Source organism: Bidens hawaiensis, unplaced genomic scaffold (assembly GCF_021521415.1).
Source record: "Bidens hawaiensis isolate Kalapana, Puna unplaced genomic scaffold, B.hawaiensis_p1.1 tig00032900_1, whole genome shotgun sequence".
NCBI classification, from domain to species: domain Eukaryota; kingdom Viridiplantae; phylum Streptophyta; class Magnoliopsida; order Asterales; family Asteraceae; genus Bidens; species Bidens hawaiensis.
This window is the reverse complement of record NW_027495635.1, coordinates 44474-61736: the sequence shown is the minus strand read 5'-3', so window position 1 is coordinate 61736 and position 17263 is coordinate 44474. Positions and strand designations below refer to the sequence as shown.

At 39.9% G+C, this 17263-nt stretch overlaps 1 protein-coding gene across 1 annotated transcript; it reads left to right on the top strand.

The window, feature by feature from the left end:
- Window positions 1-6788: 6788 nt before the first annotated feature.
- On the top strand, window positions 6789-8518 carry LOC143584262 (uncharacterized). Its single transcript, XM_077066348.1, has 2 exons — window positions 6789-7762; window positions 7879-8518. Exons 1-2 carry the CDS (start codon window positions 6789-6791, stop codon window positions 8516-8518), a joined length of 1614 nt encoding a protein of 537 aa, XP_076922463.1.
- The last annotated feature ends 8745 nt before the right edge of the window (window positions 8519-17263 follow it).

The window sequence follows — 17263 nt, the reverse complement described above, 5'->3', positions numbered from 1 at the left end:
GTGTAACATTAAAATATCGATAGTTACATTTTCGTTAATTATAAGGGTTATTATTATATTTATTATTATTATTATTATTATTATTATTATTATTATTATTATTATTATTATTATTATTATTATTATTTATGTTTGCTTTCTTTACATTAATAAAATAGATATTTAATAAAGTAATATATACATAAAGTAGTAAAAGCTAGAAGAAAATGAGTCTTTATAATGAACAAAAACTTGGGTTATTAAGCGAGTTGGTATCACATATATATTCATACATATATATATATAAAGATTTTATGGAGAAAAATTAAAGTTCAATGACGAGAAAACAACAAGATTAGAGGTTCGGTTTATCCAATTTACGTTTATTAAATGTTATAAACATATATTAATATAAAAGAAAATTGTTCAAAAAGTGTTTGAAAATATAAATACAAAAACCGGGTCCAGGGGGCTCGAACCCGCGCCTTGATCGGTTCCAGAGTTTTATCCATACACGCACCAGACACCAGGCTGGTGTGTTAATCTGTTATCTTTATCAGTTTGATTAAATAAGACCAATTACCCACATAACCCAATTTCAACCATAAACCCTATAATTCAATCGCGATTTTGGATCCATGTTTGTTCAATTCAATATGGGGCTTTTAATCCCCTGGATATCGCGATTCAAACCATATATTTCACACATCTTACTTCGGCTAAATCGATATGAAACAAGATCTTAAGGTTTTTGTACCAACTAGGATTAAATTCGATATCGGGATGCTTACAAAAACGAAATTGAATATAGGGCTAAGGTTGGCGATGGGGAGAGGAAGGTTCTTGCAAGTTTAATTGATACATAACGAAGGCTTTTTATAAGATCACGAGTTAGGGTTCGTTTGGGCGTAATATAGTTAATTGATCAAATTACGGACGAATTAACGCGTATTTACTAAAATTGGATGTTTGTTAAGCTTTTATTCGGTAGAATATGCCAAATACCTAACTTAATTGATCATAAACGAGCGGGAATTGAAGAAATTGAAGGGGTTTGGGGTGCGTTGGGCGGGTTGGACCCATGGGCCGTCTGGTCGGACCAGGGGGTGGGTTAGGATTTGGTTTTTGATAAAATATTTATTAAATTTAATAAATAATAAAGCTATAACAAACTAAATACTCAATAAATGCGACGTTTTCATTAAACGAGTGACTCGAACCCTTAAGCGGGTCAGGTAACGATTACAAGAATACAAAAAGAAAAAACCGAAATGTTACATTAGTGACTATGATTGCGAAATTCGCTACCACCCAGATAAAGCGAATGTCATGGACGACGCTCTCAATCGTAAAAAACAAGTCAAATATGTTCTTCTTACCTGCGTCCTTGTTCAAAGTGATCTCGAAAAGCGTATTCTTGACTCACAATACAAATCCGTCACCGAAGGCAATATGTATGTTGAGATGTCATGTGGTGCGGAAACTGCATTGGAATCTAAGCCCAACGGTCTGCTCTATTTCCTTAACTGCTTTTGGATTCCCGATCGTGGCAATATTCGCACATTCATTATGGAAGAAAAACTCATAACTCACGGTATTCTATATGTTGATCTTCGTTCGATCTATGGTGGCCCAGAATGAATAAATACATTGCTCTTTATGTCTCACATGTTCTAAAGTAAAAGATGAGAATCATCAGCCCTTTGATTTACTCGAGCAACCTCCCGTTCCCGAGTTGAAATGGGAAGATATTTCTACGAACTTCATTACTAAGCTTCCATTGACTCATAAGAAACATGATATTATTTGGGGGATCATCGATCGTTTGACTAAATCTGCTCATTTCATACCAATTAAAGGAACGTATTCAATTGATCAGTTGGCCCTTAGGAACTCTTGAAATCGCTTATAATGGCTAAAATATGCATTCTTGGAGCTTCACAGGCTAATTCTGCCAAAAACCAAATCCTGGTCAGCATGCGCCCTTCTTGTAGCGCGAAGGGGCATCCCCTTAGCCTTTGCGTGGCGCGAACGCCTGCCAAATTAGCGAAATTGGTTTAAGGTCATCGTTTAATGATAAATCTTTCCCTAATCAATCCTAAATCAATAAACTTGAGCTCCAAGAAAAGTAATTTGATATTGAATAATTTCTAGGCTCATTTCCACAGTTTTCATTGATATTATTGATCAAAAGACCCGATTTTGTCATCAATGCAATAATTGTTTACCTTAACGAGTCGTTTTCTTGTCCAACAAGTTAAACCTATGGCTATTTAAACAAACCACACCTCCAAACCCTAGAGCGTTACTGAAATCATACTTTTCACCATTTTACCTTAGCCGCCCCCTCCGGTTCTAGTGTTTTCTCTCCAAAAGCAAGCTGGCAGATGACTTTGGTGTTTCCCGAGCTTTGACTCAAGAGTTCTCATCATTCTAAACTGTTACCAAGTAAGTTGTCTTCTGTAAATACGTTCGTATTTATTCACTAAATAATAACCCTCAATCAATATATGTGATTGAGGGGATTAAGCATATAAATTTGACCCTGACCCGTTTAAGGGCAATTTGGTCAACAACTTTGATTGATCAATTTTTACCACTTTTGGTCGGAACTAGCTTTTGGTCCAGAAGACTTTTAACTCATCTTTAAATTTTGAGTGTACTGGTCAGATCCCGACTTCCGACTAGGAGTTCAGATTCTGAACAGTACCAACTCGCTTATTTACTAAAAACCTCATAACATTAGTTCTACATATCTAATTAACCTGAATCCAGTTGCTTTGTTCTTGGTTTTAATTCTAGTTTATTATATCTAATTTTCAGGTTCGTTCAGATTATCTTTGTCAGCTCGTTGAAAGTTTGGTTTCTTGTTTATTTTTATTCTTATTATCTAATCTCACCTATGTAATAAGGTGAGATGTCATTCCCCATATTGTACTGTTTTTTAATGTTTTGGGGACTTATGCGTACCTACAAACAATTCACATATTATATCGCATACTCATTAGCAAATTGTGAACATTGTGTATGTATCAATTAAATGACTAATTGCTACTTGTTTATTTGTTTGTTTATACCGCATTCGTAGAGGTCCATCATAATCACATTATAGTATGATCATACGACTGTCTTAGTAGCCAAAGCTTGATTCGCTAGGAAATGGTTAACCGACACCCTTTATTATCTCATGGTTTGATTGTTTATACTCACAATATTAGTTTTCCTCTTTTATATATATTTATTGTTTTAAAACTGGTGACTTTATCACTCAACCCCGTGTTGACAAATTATGTTATTTTGCACGTATTCGCAGGTTATCAAATGGTTTGAAGCTAAGATGAAAAAGATGCTTTTAAGATTAAAATTTATGTCAAGGCTATTTGTGTTTTGATTTTTGGGATTTATTTGTAATTTCTTTTCTGAGTTTGATATACTTGGATGATATTTGGTTATTTAAAATAACTAATTAGATATTGTCATATTAAAATTGCATAGTAGTACTTTTTGAGCTGTGAATCAACGGGTCGTACCCCGGCATTCCGCTGTAGGTTGGGGTGTAACAATTACGGCGTGAATTAAGGAACAAGAAAGAAGGGGGTATGGTGATGGTGACGGGAAAGAAAGGAGGGAAGGGAAATGTTTGAATAACATTTGTTGTTTGGTCCCTTGTGTTTGAGGGTGGAAACAAAAGAGAGTAAAATTAAATTTAAGGGTGGATCTTACACATTCGCGATAGTTATGATATTATATAAAATAAAGAAAACTAATCCGTACGTCGTGAAATAAAATAAATGATCAAGGACATAAAAATAATAAATTTAATAATTTGATTTAACAACAATAGACCGAATAAAATAAATTAACATAAAAAAATTTAAACAGGTCGGGTTTTCAGCTCCGGAAATTGACGAGTGTTACAAGTTCAAAACTTAAAACGTTCATAACAAAAAGCTAAGAAATTAAGTACAAACGTCTAAGAATTTCAGAACGAAATCTAAGAAGTTCATAACAAAACATAAAAAGTTCAGAACAAAAAGTTAAGAAATTCAGTACAAAAATCTAAAAAGTTCATAACAAAAGTCTATGAATTTCAGAACAATAATCTAAGAACTTCAGTTCAAAACTTAAAACATTCAGAACAAAAAGCTAAGAAGTTTAGTACAAAAATCTAAGAAATTCATAACAAAAGTGTAAGAATTTCATAACAAAACTAAGAATTTCGTAACAAAATATAAAAAGTTCAGAACAAAAAGATAATAAATTAAGTACAAAAATTAAAGAAGTTCAAAACAAAAGTATAAGAATTTCAGAAAAAAAAATTAATAAGTTCATAACAAAATTTAAAAAACTAAGAAGTTTAAAACAAAACTTAAAAACATTTATAAGAAATTTATAAGAAAAATCAAAGAAATTTAGAAAAAAAAAAACTAAAACGTACATATCAAAACTTAGAATGTTCAAAAAAAATTCTAAGAAATTCTGAACAAAATCCTAAGAAGTGATAAACAAACCTATAAGAAATTTAGAACAAAAATCTAAGAAGTTCAGAATAAAAACTTTAAACACTCAGCACCAACATTTAAACATTCACAAGATCGTAAGCTTTCTATAACATGACATTGGACATCAATTCATATAATCTCGTAATCATCAAATAATCATCAATAGACCGTCGATTTGATCATCGTTTTCATCATATGAAAAAATCTTGAACGCATTTAGACTTTTATCAGTTGAAATCAATTTTTCAGTTTTTCAATTCAATTGGAGTGTCTGCAATGGAGTCAGTGACGATGGGTGAAGGTCATAACGGTTAATTGGATGGAAACGAATTGAAAGAATTTACAATATTGTCACCGAGTGTTTTTTGAAATCGATGGTGTAGGAAGCCACGTACGTAATGCATGATAAGATATTACTGTATTAGATCTTATTGAGACCCGCGTAATACATGAAATTTCTTAGTATAAAATTACATATAATAAAGGGATGAGGAATTATATGCGAAGAATAATAAACATGTGAGTGATTAGTCGATGTATCGTGTTCTTTTATAGTTATAAACATTGAAAATGAGAAGGTTTGGGTCTGGTTGTGGTTAGTGGAAAACATTTTTGTTTTAAGATTTTGTAGTGGTTGTGATTAGTTTACAAAAGGTTTTAAAATGGATATCATTAATACACGATTGTAATTATAAGGTGCCTTTTAACGAATGTTAATTTAAACAGTAGCGCAAACGAGAGCTTATTTGCTAACAGATGACCAAACAACATGATAATAATCAGAGTGAGTTGTCAAGCCTTCCAACCGACAGGAGCGTAGGTCGGTATAGAGGTAGGGTACCAAAAAGACCCAAATACCCTTAAGTACCACCCGCGGGTCATAGAGGAGCCTCTCACATATCACCCGCAGGACATATGGATCTCCCGCATATCATGGTGAGGAAGAACGTCCTCATACCACGCGCGAAAGCATCCTGGCACCCTCAGAGGTCATCCATAGGACAAGACATCGGTCCGCCAACATGACCGGAAGGCAATGCCAACTGTACAGCTGTCAATAACTAACTACCCTCTAGAAGAACCCTCACGATTGTTACTTGAAGAATACGTGACTTGCCTACCAATGAATGAGGGACACCTGGCCAGGTTGTTATAACCGTGCACATGGCCAGGATGCAATCCGTCCTATCATTAGGTGACGCGTGTCCAGGTTGTTATATCCATGCACATGGGACGTATAGCTCAACCTATCACAAGGAGACACACGTCCAGGCGGTTATCGAGATCTTCTAGAAGATGACAGCTGGCCCAATCACCTTCCTACATCCATCGGCTATAAATACATTGTCAACCTGCATGAGGTATTCATTCACTCACTTGTATTCTAACTCAAATACACTCTGACTACTCTTAGTCTGTTTACTTCAGTACTTCTCTCTTTACGAACGTTACTGATTCTCACGCCGGAGGGTGGTTACAGGAAGACCCCCCCTCTTTTCCTTCCTGTAACGAGACTCACGGTGTCTGTTTTGCAAGTTCCAGTCATTGGACTTTGGGAAGTTGTGCTCATACTGTATTAGTAGTTATCGTATTTTACCACTATGGACTCATTGGATCCAGGACCCATACCAGGGGATCGGATCCGTGTTTCTTCATTGGCGCCATCCGTGTTGGTGTTAGAACTGCACAATTTTTTCTTCGTTGGTTTTTCGGTTCGTATAAAGTATGAGTAAACTTCCTGAGGGGCCGACGGGAACTCCTGTGCAAACACCACGTGTCGATAATACTGAAGTACCTGAAGGTTTTGCTTCTAGTATTTTTGCATGTGCCCTAGCTTCGGGTTCACGTGCCACCGGTGCAACGCCGGAAGGTCGAACCCTTGAGCGTGTTGTTGCACCGGCCGGACCAACTCCCACCGATTTGGGACGTGTTACGGCTTCGGAGGGTTCCAATTTGGCAGGTCAGGGACGAATTACGAAAGAGACTCACCGTACTAGATCAGTTTTGGATCTAGAAGATGATTCCGAAAATTCTGAACTAGCGAGATCTCATCGTCATGAGTCCAGATCTAGAGGACTGTTGTCTTCGGACAAATGGCTCCGCGTGCAGTAAGAAAGTTTGGTGGTTGAATACGAACGCAGGGTACGTAATGAACGTTATCATGCCCGTGCTTTGACTTACGAAGAGTCTCCTCAGAGATCTCTCTCTCCTCCTCCAACGGTGAGAGAAAGTCAAATTCGTTACAGCCAATAAACTGACCAAGATTTCATCGAACCACGAAGATTAAGCCCTCGTCCTCGCATAGACATGCGGATGCCTTCTTACTTGGAAGAATACGACAGTTATGATTCAACCTATCGCCCGGAAGATAGTTTCAATACGGGTAACAGTAGGATGAGTTCACGAGCAAGAAGCAGTCGTCCGCGTGATGTCGTCCGTCATACCGAGTATCACAGCGATGCTGAGGAAGACTTCACCAAGCCATACCGTCCAGCAGCCTTTGCCGAGAAGTCGAAATTTATAGCTAGCATTGCGACATCACCTTTTCCTGTCAATGCTAAAATACCTAAAACAGTGGGTAGATACAATGGCATGACTGATCCAAGTGATCATATGCAGAACTTCGTGGCGGTAGGTGGAGTGAGCGGATGGACACTACCTTATTGGTGTCATATGTTCTCATTGACACTAACAGGGGCAGCGAGTGAATGGTTCGAAAAACTCCCTGATGGTAAAATCTCTAGTTGGGATGATCTGGTGAAGAAGTTGTCACAACAGTTCAGCCAACAGAAGAAGCATACGCGTGACCAATCAGAGATCCTGGATGCTATTCGTCGGGATAATGAGTCCATAGAAGATTTTATCACTAGGTTCAATGAAGAAAGTCTGAATATTGGCGGGATAAGTAGAGATATGCTCCGCAGTGCCTTTTGCAAAAACGTCAAGTGTGACGAATTGATCCGCACACTCACTGGAAGGGATGGAATGCCAAAGGAGTGGGATGATCATATGACTGCAGCAAAGTTATTTGCCAATACTGAAAAAACACTAGGGAACAACAGTTCAAGACAAAATTCAAAGTTGAGTTTCAAACTCCACGACCCAATAAATAGGCAAAGGGGCCAATCTGGTCAAAACTTCAACCAAATACAGAGGCATCAAAACCATTTGATGCAAGATCTCTCATCGGCAACAAGAACAAGGCAGGACCAGCAAGTCGAGGTCCTAACAGATGGACTCCTCTTTCAAAAACTCCCGCCGAGATTCTTACCACTGAAAATGTAAATTTTCTAAAGCCACAACCGCTCACAAGGAGATCGTTCCTTGACAATAAAAAGCATTGTTCGTTCCATAACGACATTGGCCATAATACGAACGAATGCAATGCTTTAAAAAGAGAAATCGAAGCGACTGTGAAGTCCGGTAAGTTAGGACACCTGGTGAAAGATGGAAAGTTGGGGACTGGTAAAGCTCCTATGCGGGACAACCAAGGCCCCTCCAAAAAACAAGTCAAGGACTTGAACGTCCATATGATCCAAGGCGGACGAAAGACGGAAGGAAAGAGAAGAGAATGTGACGAAGAGGAGTGGAAAAATGAACCAGTAATATTTCCACGAGTGAAGGGTGGACCCAATACCAAGAACCCCCTGATCATTACCTCCCTCTTCGGTCATTACCGTTTTAAATATGTGTTATTTGACACTGGGAGTACATCGGATATCATGTACGAACAATGCTTTGAACACCTTGATAAGGAGGATAAAGAAAGATTGAAACCCATCCACGCTCCAGTTTCAGGGTTTGGAGGAGAAATAATGCATCCCCGAGGGGTGACCTCTTTCCCAGTCATCCTAAGCGATGGAACTCATTCAAGGACCGAGGAGGTCGAATTCCTAGTTCTACCTGCAACATCGAAACATGACATCATCCTCGGACGAGAAGCCATTGGTGACTTCAATGCTCATCCGTCAACTGCTCACGGTGCGGTAGAAGTTCCAACACCCACCGGTGTGGCAATAATTGTAACACCCCCGTAACCGCAGCGGAAACGTAACCGGGGCGCCACAGACACCTCTGATATCAACCACATTGTTTATAAAGAAAACTGAATACATTAATATACTTCAAATTACATTATTTCATATTTCGTTACCGTCTAGGTGATACACACATCATACAATATGATACATAATTCTATTTAATAAAATGTATCATAACATCCCGCACGCAAATCTTACACACAACAAGCACTTAGCACGTAAGCAATCACTTCATCTTAATTGTACCTGAAAAGCATGTGAGAAAACGGGTCAACTACGAATAGTTGGTGAGTTTCACAATTCGTGTAAACCATGATAAATCATTATCAAAATATAATATTATCGATGTAATTATGCTGAGCCCACAAGTGAAACCTCTGACTATCCACATACAACCCCGTGGCATACTCCGCCCACGTACCTGCCCCAAACCGCTATGTCTAACATTACATAGCAAAATAAATAACAACAAAATAGACATGTGCAACTGGCTGGGAAACATCAGCAACTCCATGCCGGACCAGTTGAGTTTGTCAGACCAATAGTACTATTCACACTCTACCGGCTTTCAGTTAATCACTCGTGTTCCGGGGCCTTAGAATGTTAGCAACTCAGACAATTACCATCTTAGTACATTTCCGTACGATTCCCGTACAATAAAATATATATAAATACACGCAAATCCATGCGTTCGGTATGTACTTAAACATTTCAGTAGTAACATGCTTCCGCCCCGGGAAAATATTTAAAAACAATTCAGAAAAAGGGGCTCGTGAAACTCACCTTAGCACATGCAAGCAGGTAACAACAGTCATTATCAGTTAACACGTCCAATCTGTAATATGATCCCTACGATCGTTACTATACAATTACTATTAATATAACTTTAACCGTGTTAACCGGTACATCTGGGGACACTGTTAACCCAGTACAGTACCCGTTCCGGGGGCAATGTTAACCCAGAAACACTTCTAGGGACATCTGGGGACACTGTTAACCCAATACTGTACCCATTCCGGGGGCAATGTTAACCCATAAACACTTCTCCGGACTCAGATTGTGATATCGTTTAGAGTTCAATAGTCAAAATTACTTATTAGTTTGTTTTCCCCGTTTTGCGTGCCTAGCACGGTTATCCGTTTTTACGTTTCAAAAATGAGTTTGGTCACACATGACCCGAAAATAGTGGTTGACTGATAATTTAATTAGAGTTGTGAAATTAGAGCTCGGTTTAGACGCCCCGATTGGCCGCGGGACCCGTTTCCGTCTTTAGTGCTCCGAAAACTGTTTTATCGGATAAAATTACTCAAATCATCCGAATTATTTTCGGATGATTTATATTTAACTCAGTTATATTAAAATAGTTCGTTTTTAGGGTTTTTATACACCGGTCAGCTCGTTTAGGCGAACTTTACCGGTTTACGCGTTTTAAACTTTAAAAGTTTGTTTTTGCACAAATAATTATCCGTTTAATCTCGGATCCTGAAATTTTGCACAAATCACTTTTTGACAGTGGGAAATTTATAAAAATATTTCCAGAATTAATTTTATATTTAAAATTTATTTATCTATTTTTAAACACCATTTAAACACTAAATATGTCGTAAATACCAAAAGACCTTAGAAAAATCCCAAATTTTTCCTGGATGACCCTTGCCATGCACATAGTCCCCTGTAATATTTCCAGAACCAAAATCTCTTTTTACATGCCATTTTCACTAAAGCCGAGCTAGAAAACCCTAGAACTCGTTTAACCGAAAAGCCTACTTAGACTTCTCCAACTGACCTAAAATTTTGTGTGTGACTTTTACATGTTATAAAATGCTTATCTAAAAGTTTCCAGAATTTTTCATGATATTTAACTATTTTTCACCATTTTTAGCCAAAACCGAGCATTAAATTCACCAAATATTCATCCTTTGTCCAAAAATTACCAAAATTTCACAGAACTCATATTTTCATGTATTTAAAACCTCTGTAAAATTTCATGACCTAACTCTAAACCGTTCACAATCTGTCCAAAAATCCATAACCGAACATAAACCGAATATACCTTTTGTTTTCCGCCACTACAAGCTACAAACTCGTCTTTCCGCCTTATCTACCACTAAATAGAGAACCTACAACCAACATACCACAATACCAAGCAAGTTACAATCACGATCAAGTCTGAACTCAAGGGGGGTGGGGTGGGACCCACCTCTCCATTTCTAGCCACATGTTTGGATATTGAGAATCCGGATAATGTTTTGGATAATCTGATTCAGTTCGTTTTTCGGTTAAATGTTTAATTTAGCTTAAAACGAGTTTAAAACGGTCGTTTTCGGCCTAAAAATGAAATTTATATAAAACCACTTTAATAACTTTAAAAACTTAAACCATGACTTTCATTAACTTAAAACATCATATTATTAATAATTGCGCATCTTTTTCGGCTTGATCGATCGTCTCTTGCTTGGTTTGGTATTAAAGGTTTCGTTTAACGTACCGACGTACCATTAAATCGAAAATTCTTTTTCTGTGCTTTAATTCACTTATCCCGAAGCTTTAATACTTCGTAACATCACTAAATATTATAGATATCGTCTATAATTGAACCCTCGATTCTTCGGGTTTCAATAACTATCGATCGATTAATCGCATATTCAATACGATGAATTATATATTCATGTACAATCAATACAGTGAACCATGTATTCTCGTATAATTACTATGGTAATTCATGTACCCGACATTACATATAACGTAACTATTGTCTACCGGCTAGGGTATACCTGGTTTAGTCGGAATCGTTACAATAATTCATGTCAATCGACATTGCTTTGCAACTGAGAGTTCAAAGCCCAACAAGATTCCAAAACAGGCTGAACGAACTGAACCTGAAAAGTGGGTTTTGAACAAGAAGTTTCCTGATCAAACTGTAACAATCAGACCTTCTATCTCCGAGATAGTAAGGATTTTTCTGAAACAATTGTTATCAAAAAATATTGATGTCTTCGCTTGGTGGCCCGCCGACATGTCTGGTGTCCCGCGGAGTATTGCGGAACACAAGCTAAGGGTAAACCCTATGTTTACACCGATTGTTCAAAAACAGTATAAGATGGGTCCGGAACAGACCAAAGCAATGAATGAGCAAATTCAGGACCTCTTACAGGCTGGAATCATTCGACCAATTCAGTATCAAACCTGGGTCGCCAATCCGGTTATCGTTCCCAAAAGCAACGGGACGTGGCGGATGTGCATAGATTTCAAGTATCTTAATAAGGCGTGTCCCAAGGATTGTTATCCTTTGCTCGAAATAGATCTCAAAGTTGATGCGGTGACACCATTCAAATTCAAATGCTTCCTGGACGCCTACAAAGGCTATCATCATATCCGCATGGCTGCGGGCGATGAAGACAAAACAACATTTCGCACCGATCAAGGCACTTTTTGCTACAAAATGATGCATTTCGGATTGAAGAATGCGAGTGTCACATATCAACGGTTGATGGATATAGCGTTTAAATGACAAATTGGTCGAAATTTGGAAGTTTATATTGATGATCTTGTGATCAAAAGTGTTGAGGAAGACCAGATGTTGAGGGATATCGAAGAGACATTCGAAACCTTGAGGAGTATCAACATGAAGCTGAATCCAGCTAAATGTTCGTTCGGGATGGAGGAAGGAAAATTCCTCGGAGTAATTGTCATGGGTGTGGGCATCAAAGCTAATCCGGATAAAGTCCAAGCTGTAGCCCGCATGCCTTCTCCTTCCTCTCTCAAGGAAGTTCAAACACTCAATGGTCGATTGGTTGCTTTGAATCGTTTCTTGGCGAATCATGCAGCCAAGTCTTATCCTTTTGTATCAACACTACGGAATTGCCTCAAGAAAGCACAGTTCAGATGGACCGCGGAAGCGGAACAAGCTTTCTTGGAGGTTAAAAAATGTTTAATGGGATTGCCTACGTTGACAGCACCTTATGCGGGAGAACCTTTAACGATGTACTTATCAGCATCAGACATTGCTATTGGGGTTGTCCTCCTGACAGATAGGAAAAATGTCCAAACACCGATCTATTACGTCAGCAGAACATTGTCAGACCCGGAGACAAGATATTCCATGCTGGAAAAACTTGCCCTAGAATTGGTCTATGCAGAACAACGCCTCCGCGGATACTTTCAGGGGCATCCCATCAACGTTTTAACCGGATATAAGCTCAAAAACATCCTCAACAAGCCGGAATTGTCTGGGCGATTGTCCAAATGGGCCATCGAACTAGGTGAATACGCGATAGAGTATAAACCTAGACCAGCAATCAAAGGGCAGGTGTTGGCGGACTGCGTCACCGAAGTCCCGCAACACAAAGAGAAAGAATGTTGGATCGAGCAACAACCTCAAGCAGTGAAGGATGTGGCGCAGGCCTCAGGCTAGTCAATCCCGAAGGCCATGTGTTCACATGTACCATAAAGTTGGACTTCAAGAGTACTAACAACGAGGCAGAATATGAAGCTTTTTTGGCAGGCTTACGGATAGCCAAAAAGCTTGGGGTTAAACATTTGGAAGCTCGCGTGGATTACATGTTAATTGTGGGGCAGATTAACGGCACATATGAAACAAAGAATGACATCATGGCTTCATATGTATCACAGGCGAAAGATTTGATGCTTCAGTTCTCCTCGTGCAAGGTTATTCACAAAAAAAAAAGAAGCGAGAACAAATCAGCAGATGCTCTTAGCAAATTGGCTTCAACAAACTTCGAACATTTTGCCAAAGATATCTGCATCGAAATATTGGACCGCCCGTCTGTCCCGCAAAATCAAGTTTTAGTGATCCAAACAGGAGTAGAGTCTTGGATGACACCCATTACAGCATACTTGTCATCCGGAGCTCTCCCAGAAGGAAAAGCCGCGGCTCGGAAGATAAAATACAAAGCCTTGAACTATCAGATACACCATGGTGTTCTATACCGACGTTCCTTCCTCGGACCATTACTTTGTTATGTGGACGGCGAGGACGCGAACTATCTAATTAGAGAAGTTCATGAAGGCATATGTGGTCTTCACGCTGGCACGCGCATGGTCGTAGAAAAGATAATGAACGCCGTATATTATTGGCCAGGAATGCATGTGGACGCTGTACACGAAATCAGAAAGTGTGATTCATGCCAGCGTTATGCTTCTAACACACTACTACCAAAGAATGAGTTAGTTCCAGTCACTTCGACTTGGCAGTTCCAGAAATGGGCTATCGATATAATGGGACCTTTCCCCGAAGACCATGGACGTGTCAAATTCTTGATAGTAGCCATCGACTACTTAACAAAGTGGGTGGAAGCTAAACCGGTAGCTTCCATAACAGCAGAAAGTGTTTAGAGATTCCTCTAGGAATTCATAATATGCCGGTTTGGTCTTCCTTTGGAACTCGTTAGCGATAATGGAACTCAGTTCGCGAACACTGGGCTACAAAAATGGTTAAAAGAGTTACATATTTCTCAAATCTTCACCTTGGTAGCCCACCCGCAAGCGAATGGTCAGGTTGAAACAACCAACCGGATGATTAAGGAAGGAATCAAATCAAGGTTAAGGACTAAACGGACGGGATGGGTTGACGAATTGCCCCATGTACTACGGGCCTTTCGCACCCAAAAGAATTCCAGCAATTCTGAAACCCCCTTTAGTCTATCCTATGGCACAGAGGCCATGATTCCAGCTAAGATTGGAATTCCATCCGCCCGAGTTTTACTGATTGATGACAATGATCATGAACTCCGGATGAACCCTTACCTCCTCGAAGAGAGGATAGAACTAGCATCGATCCGCGAGCACAATTACAAATGCCAGTTGCAAAAGTATTATAACTCGCGTGTCCAAAGATGTGAATTTGATGCGGGAGACTTTGTTTTCCGCAATAATGAAGCCTCCGGGCAAGTTGGCCCCAACTTGGGAAGGACCATATAAAATTCAGAAAGTTTTATCTAAAGGTGCCTACAAGTTAGAAAAGTTGGATGGGACTGAGATCCCTAGAACTTGGAATGGGGCCCAACTAAAGAAATTCTACACATAGTTTGTTTTTTTCTTTTAGCCTGCGTGCCTAATTAGATATTCACAACTTATGTAATTTCACCTCTTGTAATTCGGCTTATGCCTCATTTATAGAAATTTTAATTTCAGTCGTTTAAGACTTGTATTGTTATGTAATCCATTATTGGCCTACAAAGAAGATCCTCCAAACACTTATATTGTGAAAAATAAACAAAGTGTACTGGATATAAAAATAAGCCTTCTTTATTCATACAAAAGGGATTACAAGACATGGAGAGTTTAATTACAAAAGAAAAACCTATCTATGGTGCGACATCATTATGTCCCGCACCCTCGCCTCCCGCATCCTCAGCATTTTCTTCATCTTCTTCATCAAGATCAAGAAGAGATTTTAACTGCTTGATGTTGTCCTCCTTGTCCGCAAGCTCGGATATCTGCTCCGTCAGAGAAAATTTCAAAGAATCAAAATCCTTTGTTTTTTGTTTAAGGAAGACAATAGTATCCTGGCCAGCCAAAATATACTCCTCAGGAACCCTAGAAGTCGAGCCAAACTTGTAGCCTTCATAAAAGCCTAATTGGCGGCCAGCTTGCTTAGACGCCTTCAGGAGAACAGCAACACAGTTCCCAAGCTCATCACTCGCCCGAACATCGGCAATGACCTGTTGGAGCAGTTATGCATAAGTAACTCTAAACACTTAGATTAATTATAATAAAAACAAGGTACGTACCTTGGGGATAGCTTCCGCTAGTAGCCATTTCTGGTCCGCCTTGGCCCGGACAAGCTCCATCTTATAACCGGCGCACTCCAAGGCTTGGTCTCGGTTCTTGGCGTTAAGGTCAGACAAACGCTTGTCCTTGGCCGCCGATTCAGCTCGAAGAGCTTCCATCAATTTGGCTTGTTCATCCAATTGATTCTGGAGAACAATCCTGGCTTCCTCGGTAGCGGATCGAGCAACCTTCTCCGCTTCCAAAGCCTGGCGGGTTTCTCAGGCCTCGCTTATAGCTTTAAGAGCTTCCTCCTTGGCATCGGATGCAGAGGCCGCCAGCTCATCCCATTGCTCATTCATCGCCAACCAGTCCCTGTTTATTTCCAGGTTAGTGGAAATAGTATTCGCAAAATAATAAGAATTGGAGTTCAGTAATTTTTGGCGAATACTTCGGCGGCGTCGCCCCTTCTCACCGGGAGGAAGACTCTCCCGAAAATATTCAAAACATAGGTCCACATCACGGAATGTTGAATCCTGACGTAATGACCAACGCGGTTGGTGCGGGGTAGGATCTTCCTCCTGAGGAGCTAGAGAAGTCTTAGGAGCGTGAGGAAACATGCTCACGCCTCCTTGATCCCTGAAGTGATGAACATTATAAGAAGGTGACATACTGACATGTTCAGTATTGTCGACCTCCTTATTCTTCAAAGGAGAATCATCCGCCACAATAACTGGATCCTTAGCAGTGTTAGGAGGCGGCGGTGGCGGAAGAGAAGTTGAACCTTTCAAACCTGTAGCACCTTCAAAAAGGTTATCCAGGTTCACTGAAAAACATTAACAATGGGTTAGAAACATTCTAATCCACAGCAGCTAACAAAATAAAAAGATTTTGCCTACCTAACGAAGGATCGCCTGCGTCAAGTTGGTCCAAACGCGTTTATAACGCAGAAGGCTTTGCCTTCTTAGACTTCTTCTTTTGGGCGGCCTTGGCAGGATTAATCTTGCGTTTGCCAGCCACCTTTGAAACGTCCGCATCGGCAACTGGACGTTCACCTTCAGTAGTGACATCATCAGGTTGGGGATGGTTTTCCCCCGCAGCAGCGTCAACATCATCTTGACCCGCTACCTGGAAAGTAGTGGCTCTCTGGTGGGTGAGACCTGCAGTTGAGTCCACAACGTTGTTAGCATCGGCTGGAAAACTTCCTTCGTAGAATGACAACTCTTCGCTGGAAGAAAAGAGTACAATCACTCCGCTAGGTGTAATAGCAGTCACAGGTCGGGGTTTCAAAATGCCCTCATCTTTCTGGATGCAATCTTTAACATACTCCTCACCTTGGGCGTACATCGCCTCGGAAACTATTGGTTCCGAACGAAACGCGGTGGGAAATAAAAAGTTAGGGCTGGTACGCTCAAGAAAAGGCACGTCCCTTTCATCGATTGGGCGGCGCACCATCATTCCCCCCTCATGATCTAACAAAGTGCTGAAGGCGGAACCCTCACCTGCACAAATAATGATAACAGTCAGAAATTAGAGCTATGTCAAAGCAAGAGAAAAGGTACCATCAAACTTACTCTTGTCAGTCTGCTCGTAGTAAGGTTCCAAGGAAGGAAATGGCCATATACGGCTCATCTTTTCACTCACCATCACCCCTTCATAGATTGGGCGCATGGGAGTTGGAGTGGCAGTTAGGGCCGTAAACCAGGGAAGCCCCTCGTGAGCAGCAGCCGGAACCACTGGCATGGCCTCCTCCCCCTTCCGACGGGTCATCGGGAACAGAATAACCTCCTCCCGGATCCAGAAGAACTTTGGCTTCCAGCCGTGTAGACTGCGGATCCATTCCGTGCCTATAACAGTCTTCCCAGTGGAAGCCAAGCTATACCATCCATCGCAGAAAGTCATTTTATAAAAAACGGCAAACATGCCAACAGATGGTTCGAAATCTCGAACTTGACAACAGAATTCGAAGTGACGAATTCTCAACATCCCAAAAGGATGGATCTGGGATATATG